The sequence below is a fragment of the Anarrhichthys ocellatus genome, unplaced genomic scaffold (assembly GCF_004355925.1).
Source record: "Anarrhichthys ocellatus isolate YVR2014 unplaced genomic scaffold, GSC_Weel_1.0 scaffold69, whole genome shotgun sequence".
Classification (NCBI taxonomy): Eukaryota; Metazoa; Chordata; class Actinopteri; order Perciformes; family Anarhichadidae; genus Anarrhichthys; species Anarrhichthys ocellatus.
This window is the reverse complement of record NW_022280099.1, coordinates 867,462-877,590: the sequence shown is the minus strand read 5'-3', so window position 1 is coordinate 877,590 and position 10,129 is coordinate 867,462. Positions and strand designations below refer to the sequence as shown.

General features: G+C 41.5%; 1 protein-coding gene across 1 annotated transcript in view; it reads left to right on the top strand.

Annotated features, from left to right (window-relative positions):
* mark3a (MAP/microtubule affinity-regulating kinase 3a) overlaps window positions 1-9,914 on the top strand; it is a 20,912-nt gene extending 10,998 nt beyond the window's left edge. Inside the window, exons 5-9 of the mRNA XM_031873131.1 lie at window positions 1,978-2,043; window positions 4,502-4,572; window positions 5,325-5,381; window positions 7,334-7,570; window positions 7,900-9,914. Coding sequence (XP_031728991.1) covers window positions 1,978-2,043; window positions 4,502-4,572; window positions 5,325-5,381; window positions 7,334-7,570; window positions 7,900-8,220 — 752 coding nt within the window. The 3' untranslated portion in view covers window positions 8,221-9,914. The remainder of the gene's footprint in view (window positions 1-1,977; window positions 2,044-4,501; window positions 4,573-5,324; window positions 5,382-7,333; window positions 7,571-7,899) is intronic.
* Window positions 9,915-10,129: the final 215 nt, after the last annotated feature.

Below are 10,129 nucleotides of genomic sequence, written 5' to 3'. Positions count from 1 at the left end.
CGGCATTTCAGAAAAGGAACATCATACCAACAGTAAAATATGGTGGTGGTAGTGTGATGGTCTGGGGCTGTTTTGCTGCTTCAGGACCTGGAAGACTTGCTGTGGTAAGTGGAACCATGAATTCTGCTGTCTACCAAAAAATCCTGAAGGAGAATGTCCGGCCATCTGTTTGTGACCTCAAGCTGAAGCTCACTTGGGTTCTGCAGCAGGACAATGATCCAAAACACACCAGCAAGTCCACCTCTGAATGGCTTAAGAAAAACAAAATGAAGACTTTGGAGTGGCCTAGTCAAAGTCCCGACCTGAATCCGATTGAGATGCTGTGGCATGACCTTAAAAAGGCGGTTCATGCTCAAACCCTCCAATGTGGCTGAATTACAACAATTCTGCAAAGATGAGTGGGCCAAAATTCCTCTACAGCGCTGTAAAAGACTCATTGCCAGTTATCACAAATGCTTGATTGCAGTTGTTGCTGCTAAGGGTGGCCCAACCAGTTATTAGGTTTAGGGGGCAATCACTTTTTCACACAGGGCCATGTAGGTTTGGATTTTTATTTTTTTTTTCCCCTTAATAATAAAAACCTTCATTTAAAAACTGCATTTTGTGTGTACTTGTTTTATCTTTGTCTAATATTTAAATTTGTTTGATGATCTGAAACATTTAAGTGTGACAAACATGCAAAAAAATAAGAAATCAGGAAGGGGGCAAACATTTTTTCACACAACTGTATATGTATGTGTATATATGTATATATACTGTGTGTGTGGATGTAGTACCCCAAATAGTTTGTTTGTAACCGTCTATTTATCTATTATTATGAATGCTTATAGGCAAAATAAAACCAAGTACTTGCATTTCAGAGTCTTATAACATTTCTACACTGTAGGCACAACTACGGGAGCAATTTTTTGGGTTAAGTGTCTTGCTCAAGGACACATCGACATGCGACTAGCAGAGCCGGAGCCGGGGATTGAACCGCCAACCCTCTGATTGAAAGACGGCCCTACCACAGTCGCCCTAAACTTCACTGTCGGATGTCCAATAAAAGCAGAAAAGCCAAAAAAAAAAAAACTTTTAACAAAAAAGATAAATACAAAGTACTGTGGGCCGGGTTTAAATATTGCAAAAGCTTGTTAGTAAAAGTTGTAATGAAGAAAAGCAGCAAATCTTCACATTCAAGAAGCTGGATTCATCAAGTATCCTTAAAATAACTTCAATGATTCATTTATTTTCCAGATAGTTGCAGATTTCTTTTTATCAAGCAACTAGTTGATTCAGCTTTAGTGATGTTCATAAGGACCAACGCGCCTTCTCTTGTTCATGAACTCATTTAAACAGTACACACACCAGACAAGCCTGCTGTGGTGCGTTTTGGTTATAAGGAGGCGGGATTCCCCGCTAATTACCGTTGCCTTGCTTTCCCCGGCGCTGCATGGCTTCCTCTGCTGACATGTGATTATGATGACCTGGGTGACGGTGAACGCGCTGCATCTCTCCCTCACTGTCTTCCAGCCCACCTAGTCTATATTTAGCCCTCTTTTTATACCTCCGAGCCGAACTCACTGCGGCTTTTGGACCGCGCAGTAAATATCGAGTGCTGCTAAGCTCGGCTCGATGCTGCGCTTACGTGGTCATGGCACGCACGCGCAGATCAATCACAAGTCATTCATCCCTTGTGCAATATGCAACTTCTTTACTGTTTGTTTTATGGATATTGTTATTGCTGCATATGTTTTGTTATATTTATTGTATTCTTTCATGGAGCTTCCCAGTGAAAACATCTCGCATCAAAGTACTTATACAACCCGATGAACAATTAACATCTTGAATGTTGAGCACACACACAGTGAGATCCACGTGACTTCACTGGAAAATGTTTTGTCATTTGTGTCCATGAATTATAACCTTCTCTGTCTGATCTCCTCCATCTTTCAACATAATTTAATTTATAATGTCCTCTCTCTCTCCCTCCTTTAGTCAAGCTCTTTGAAGTGATTGAGACGGAGAGGACGCTCTACCTGGTGATGGAGTACGCCAGCGGAGGTGAGACAGAAATAAAACTGTGTGGAACCCGTCTGACTGAGACACCTTGGAGGAAAACACATTTTAGAAATGAATACAACCCTCACAAAGGAAGCGGCCGTCCTCGCACTGAAGAATCGACGTGAAACAAGTGATTGTGTTGAAAACGAACATCACTACAGCAGATGTAGTCGGTAGAAACCTGTGTGCTGCTCCCAGCGACCCAAGTATGATTTATTAACACCAAAATGTGACGCGTGCGTTAATAATTTAAACACACTGAGCTGCATATAGTCTGCAGACCTCGACCTGAAGAAAACACATCTGTGTAAATCTGAGTGAGGTGACTTTGTACCGTCTATTATTTAAAGTAAAGTCCAAAACATGAAGCAACATATTGTCATCTACACTTCAAAATAGAGATTAAAGCTTTATTTTACGGATCCATTGTTTCCTAATTATTTTCTAGAACCTTTACTTGAGATGACAGAAATTTCTGGGGCTTTTATTGTGAAGTTTTTATCGGAAATTAAGTGTTAATCCAACTTTTTCTTTTGTACAGCCGCATCTTTGACCACAAAATATATCCGATCAAAGTTTCCTGAAAAAGAAGAGTGTAACCACGGCTCTAGTTCTTCACAGTAAAATGTCTACTAAACTATGAGGAACACACAAATGCATGAAATAAAGATAAAGCAAAGGGAGCTTCTGAGCCCTGGAGGTTGAAACGGGAGAAAAGATGATGACGTACGTCGATGTGGAGACTCGAATCAGTGCAGTGGAAACACTGCACTGAGTCAGAGCAAGAAGAACATGTTGGTCGACTCACAGCAGCTCCATGGATTTCTACTAAATGTCTGCGACATCATCTTGATTTATCCACTAGGTTGAAACATAAGTGTAGTTCCTCTGAAGCCACACACACACACACACACACCTGTCTGTGAAGGTAAATTAGCATCTCGAGTGACTTTGAGTTTCAGCAACTGAAGAAGAATGAGGAGGGATGCTCATTAAATGTAAAACGTAAGAAAAACATTTCCAGGAAATGCTTTTATGATGAACGGACAGCAAGTGGCATCTCATCGTTACGTCATTGGATCTTTTAAAGCTTCGCATCCTAAAAAAAACCCCAAAACGAGCATCTTTCCACCGGACGTTCTCTTGTGAAAGCTTCTTAATTCTCATTGAATGCAGCGTCACACACAACAGCCAAAAGCCAAATCTCGCCATTGATTCCTTGGAAAGGTCCCGTTGAGGCGACAAAGACGTGCTCGCCGAGGAGCAAATCACATTACCGCTGAGACGGGAGCTCTGGTCTTCGATCTTCAATGAAACAAATCTAATATTTCTCTATTCGGCTTTGCTTCTCTGGAAGTCGAGCAGAATCTCAAGGCGACCTCTCCAGCATGTGATCCGGGACTGCGTGGATCTCTCCGGGAATAATGAAAATACAAACTCACCAGATGTTAGGGAGTGTTCTTGCCGACCTTTAAGCTGCAGGCGAGTTTAAAGTAAGGACCGTCACTGTTAGCATGCTGATGTTAGCATTCAGCTCTAAAGAGGCCCGTTCTTCATGTTTTTAACTTCTCTGAACACATTTTTAAGAGCAGATGTTTGACTGAAACATGTTGGTAGTATGTGGTACAGGATCAGAGGCTAATTGCATTCAAACAAGAGCAACTCAGTTGAGCAATGTGGCTCAAGAAGTTGCCTCCGCATTATTGAGTTATTTAAGAATGTCATGCTGCCAGAAAATGCATATTTCTATCTTCCTGTTTCACACGCGTACATGATCCAGATTTCTCCACCGGCACGTGTTTCTGTGTTCCTGCTTTGTTCCCTAATCTCGTCCCCATGTACAGCACATGCTGTGCCCTTTAGCTCTGACATGCAAAGTGTTAGCTGCCACACTCTGTAGCGGCTGAGTCACAGAGCAGCCGTGGATTGTTGCTTCTCTGGAGCTGTGAAGTACAGAAACGAACACTCTGACCGCCTCTGCAGGTCAGCTCTAAGAGAGTGGGAGTGTTTCAAGAAAAGTGAGGCGCTTTTTCGTTGCTTGTTTTGTTTAGTTTCTGTTTTCTCCTCGGGGTGGACACACACACACACACACACACACACACACAAGCATCGACGCCAGCCACTCGAGTTTAATTAGCACTTAGTCACGTTTTGGCTGGAAGTGTGCAGAAGTGTGGGCCGAGGGAAGGGTTGCTCGGCAGCAGCTCTGTGCCTCCGGGAGAGGCTCGGCGTGGAGGAAGCGGCACTGAGCCTCTCCTCAATATGGTCAACAAACGCCCTCCAAACATGCACATGGGTGACAGTGCAGGCCAGCTGCTCCAGAAAAAAAGTTATCTGGGAATTCGCAAAAAGTTGTGACTTGCTTTGTTATTTCTATCTTGTTTTTTTTCCTCTTAGTCTCATTCAGTGCTCTCTTTGTCATCCTCTAATTCTCTCTCTCTCTCCTGTTTTTGTGCAGGAGAGGTGTTCGACTACCTGGTTGCACATGGACGAATGAAGGAAAAAGAGGCCAGGGCTAAATTTAGACAGGTACCCAGCTTTCTCCCCCTGCAGTGTTCTGGTTTCACACCTCTGCTCCCGCCTCCCCCTCTGACAGACGTCCTCTGTCTTAAAGAGCGATGACGGACGTCCAGACCCGCCCCTTCCCCCATCACTCATCGGTATTTTGTGTTAAAAGGAGGGTTTGGTTAGAGACGGTAAAGGAATGCTTCACTCCTGAAATGAACATTTGTAAATCAGTTCCTCACCGTAGGTCACATTGAAGGAAACGGAGGAAATTCTTGATTAATTGAAGCAAATGAAAGCTGCGTTTTACAAAACTGTATCAAAACATCAACTCTTGCGGTATAATCCAAGTGTCATTCATCACAAACCTCAGTAAACATGAGTTTATGTTCTCAGTCTCTAGTTTCAAGTCTTCTTCAATACAGCATGAAGTCCATTTAGTAAATTATGGTCCATTTAGAGTCGGACCATAAAGCAGGGTATGCTTTAGGGCGGGGCTACACATGTACTTTGCTCCACCCTCTACTAAATATGCTGTTTTCTTTTTTAATGATGATGCCTCACAGCTGGTCCCTGGTCTGAGAGATAAATGTGCTGCAAAGTAAACCTGTTGTCTCACCCCCTGGTGTCTTCAGCCCCACCTGCGTTATGTTTGATCTTTCCTGTCTGTCGACCACATCTCCTCCTCCTCCTCCTTCCACCACATCCTTTATCACAGCCTGAGAACAGAGCAGACGTCTAACTAAACCCTCGCCTGTCTCTGTTTCCTCCGACAGATCGTATCGGCGGTGCAGTACTGCCACCAGAAGCACATCGTTCACAGAGACCTCAAGGTGAGTTCAGAGAAGAAGACTATCAACTGATGCAATGCGGCCACACGACGGGTTGATCAACAGAGCAACGTGTGGGGCAATTATCAGAAGCAACATCACCGTGTTCTCTGGAGTTCAAACATAACCTCGTTATAGAGCTCAAACAGAACTGGGTTGTTAAGGGTTAAATATGTATCTCCAATGATTTTTATATTGAAAATACATGTATGTTTAAATACAGTTATTAAAATATTATAACAAAGACATGAACCGAAACAGGACTTCATATCCAAAATGAACAATTTAGATATTTCAGCCCTTTTGGAAATTGTGATTTTCTGATATTTTTTGGACGGTTGACTGAGAAATTAATTTATTATATTTATCCTCTTTGTCTCTTACGGGTCAGGGTTCCACGTTTGTTTTTCTGCTGATGTATCAGTTGAGCTTTGAACATCAGTTTAGTCATATCTCAGGAGTTTGCTGCTTTGTGTCGGATGTTTTCTGCACTTTTTTTAATTCCCTTTCTGAGCTGCAGAGAACTTCATATTTAAGACGACGATTTGCGTTCTGGAGCTAAAAAAGAACACGTTTTCAGTCGTATTGGTGTTTATCAGTAATCCTGTGAAGAGTTTAAATGTGGGAAGCGTCTCCACCTTGTGTGGCTCATTAGCTGTGACTCACGTCGGATGGAAAGGTCACTGATCTGACGTTGCGTGTTTCATGACTCCCATATTCCCTCTGACGGCTCTCGACACAGAAACGCCACATACGCCGCTAACCAGGCTCCACTTTGCCCTTTTTTTGACTTCATCCTCTCAGCTGAACAACCAGCTTATTATTAATATTCATATTTTTAAACGCATCACTGAGGTCTTATTTTTAATGGTCGGCCACGTTACAATGAGTTGTTTACCCCTCATGGTTCAGTCCTCGAGCTCAGTGGAAGATCTTCTTCTTCTTCTTCTTCAGCTTCCTAATTAGTCTCTGGCCTCCAGCTGTGTGTGAGCAGATGTTTTGGACACACAAAGGAGACGTGAACTGCTTTCTGTTAGATCGGACTATATCAAACAGAACAAGTGCTCTTTAGAGCATAAATGATCAATCAATTTGTCAAACAGACTACAGTTTGAAAACACACCCCAAAACATATTGAAGCTTTTTAAAATGTGAACATTTTCTCTTTTGTTAATTAACGTAAATCAAATGTCTGTTGGTCGGAGAATTTGAAGACGTCACTTTGAACATTTTTGTTTTCTGGTATTTTATATTCTAAACGGCATAATATATGTTTCATACATTTGAGAAACGGACTCTTTCATGTCTTGCTGTTGGTTAGATGAGAAGATTTAAACCGTTTTCATGTCTGTACAATAAATCCAAAACTACAGCCGGTTAGCTTAGCTTAGTATAAAGACTTAAAGCAAAGGGAAACTGCTAGCCGTTTGTGTAATCCGTTCAAAAATCAAAATGTATTCAAACTATTCCTTAAATCAATTAATTCAAAAGAGTAAATTATGAATTAAAAAATATTTTAAATACATGTGAAAATCAAAAACTCTGTTAGTTAGTAGCCATGCTCTGACTTTTAGTTTAAAATAGTAACTTATTCTTATTTCTTTATCATTTTATTAATACATAAAAACATAATGGCACACAAACAGTTTCTACAGAGATCAATGAAAATAATAAGGAACAAAACAAAGTAAACAAAATAAATGTGGACGTGCAAAATTAGCTACAAACACAGTAATCCGAAATAATTTATTAGTGTAAAATTAAAGGTGTGTTGATTTCAGACGGCTACTTTTCAGGTGAGGTAATATTTTAATGATCTTCATTAACGTTTGTCACTATTCCATCTCGTCAGGTTAACGGTTAATCTCCAGTTTGACTGAATTAATAAAACTTAAAAGTAAAACAGGTGAACTGTTGGTAAAAAAGATCACAACCCTTCTCGTCTCTGTACTCAGGCGGAGAACTTGCTCCTCGACGCAGACATGAACATCAAGATCGCAGATTTCGGCTTCAGCAACGAGTTCACGATGGGCAACAAGCTGGACACGTTCTGCGGTTCTCCGCCGTACGCCGCGCCGGAGCTTTTCCAGGGGAAGAAGTACGATGGGCCTGAGGTGGACGTCTGGAGTCTGGGGGTCATCCTGTACACGCTGGTCAGCGGCTCGCTGCCGTTCGACGGGCAGAACCTCAAGGTAGGACCGCGAGGAGGGACTACGGTTATGATCCTGTGTTCCTCAAACATCTGAGTCAGGAACGGGACTCTTACCAAGCTGGTTGGTTTTGGTGCAAAACGGCACAAAACAACAACGTCTTTATAACTGAAGTGTTAATCTGTGGAATGATGTCTGAAAGTCTCTCTTAGATTTGAGCTAATGTAGACATTACCAGGCTACTATCTGCACTGTGCACTCATGAAGCCTTGTATTAATTTCTTCAGATTCTCATTAATGAAATGTGACACGTTGCATGTTTGTTTTTCCCGCTAACGTCTCGGTTGTTGTTGTCTCCGTCCTCCCTGCAGGAGCTGCGTGAGCGCGTTCTCAGAGGGAAGTACCGCATCCCGTTCTACATGTCCACGGACTGCGAGAACCTCCTCAAACGCTTCCTGGTGCTCAACCCGTCCAAGCGGGGGACTCTCGAGGTGAGGGAGGACGCAGAAAATGTAAATATGCCTCTCAATTCTTATCTCACCCCCTCCTGCACCATCGGAGAATGTCATCTATCCTCCACCTCTCCAACAACCCCCCCTCCTCCTCCTGCATCATCTCCTCTGACGCCCACGCTGTCCTGTTTTTTTTTTTTTTTTTTTTCCCCCGGCCCACTCTCTCCTCCTTCTTTCTGATGTTGTAACCATGAATAATGCATCGCCGTTCTTGTGTTCGTACCAAAATTGTCTTTTTGTTCACTTCCCTGCCTTCATCCGTGAGTCGATGGTACCTCACAGCGCTCAGGGCGGCGCATGAAACCAGCTCAGTCGAGTCAGATGACAGTAAAGTTAAAATGATAAACCTCAAAATAAAGGAGGTTTATTCACCACCGAGACCAGTGTGTAGACTCTGTAGACGAATAATCTCTGGTCAGATTCCAGCTGTAAGATCTTCGTCGGAGGTAAAAGTACATTTACTCGAGTACTGTACCGAAGTACAATAATGAGGTACTTGTACCTTACTTGAGTCTCTCCTTCTCAAACTACTTTCTTCTTCGACTCCACGTAATTTATCTGACAGCTTTCGTTACAAATTCAGATTTTTGCTCAGAAAACCTAAAACAGTTTGACTATAAGAGCAACTTAGTGTGAAGATGTGCTGCTGACAATGTCTTATCCAAATAGTGTTGTATTAATGTTGAGGATTGGACTACACAAACATTGTGACGGTGTCACTTTGAGTAACTGTGATGCAGTTTCTCACTATTTATTACAATCTGAATGGAGTTTTATATTTAACACTTTTGGTCTTTGTGGCCCGTTACTACAAGTTTGGACCTCTTGATAAAGTTCATCACATTGAACATAATTATATAATTCATAACCTGATAATAGTAGACGTATTTAGAAGTGTTTGTTTCAGAGCTGAGATTAAAACAGTGGTGTTTGATGTCGGAGGCAGGAAGGACGGTGAGATGTGTCAGAGCTGCGATCACGTTGTCAGAAAGGTGTTGATGAGATTGTCTGTAGCTGTAAACGCGTGGTCCTGTCTGACACCCGGCAGTTCAGCATTAACAGATAAAACCTTTATTTTTGGCACCTGAGCGGGTTTAAAACCACTCGTGTGTTTTTGTTTGAAATGGACCTTTTGACGAGAGCGGTTCCATCTTGTCGGTGAATTAAACTCCGTGTTGTTTGCCTCAGATATCGCTCGATGCCCTGGATTATGGGAGAAAGCCATGGTTACATCAGAGCCTGACCGGCGATAATTAGTTTAAAACCCCCCCGAGAGCTATTGATCAGCTGCAAATGAAACATAAAGGGGCAAACAGATGAGATGCAGCACAGAGCAATATGGACGTTACTGTGGAATCTGTTTAATGGAGATACAACTCTTTAAAGAGCTGAAGGTAAAAATGTACTTCATCAAACTGAAAGCACACCAAAATACAAATGAATCACACTTGTGCTTTTGCTATATTTTCAATTTCCAGCAAACCATCTGGAACAAATTTAAAGCAATAAAAAACACCGTCACTCAGAAGTTGCTTCGTAATTACGTTAAATATTGAATTTATTGTAAAACTATATTAGTAGACATTAATTAGGTATTTTTACTGCCAACGATTTTAAATCTATGCAATGCTTAAATGCAATAAAGCTGTTAATATAGTAGCAATAATACAGATTAACAATTTATAGCTTAAATGCAATAAAGTGATGAATAAAATATTTAAACCATTCTTAATCCAAATCTTGTTCTAAATATATAGGTTTTAAGTCGACATTTAAAGATTTTGAACCCTTCCAGCATCTCTCAGATTACTGTATATTATATATATTAGTGTATATTGTGTGTGTGTGTGTGTGTGTGTGTGTGTGTATATGTATGTGTGTGTATATGTATGTGTGTGTATATGTATGTGTGTGTATATGTATATGTGTGTGTATATGTATATGTGTGTGTATATGTATATGTGCGTGTATGTGTACATGTGCGTGTATGTGTACATGTGCGTGTATGTGTACATGTGCGTGTATGTGTACATGTGCGTGTATATGTACATGTGCGTGTATATGTACATGTGCGTGTATATGTACATGT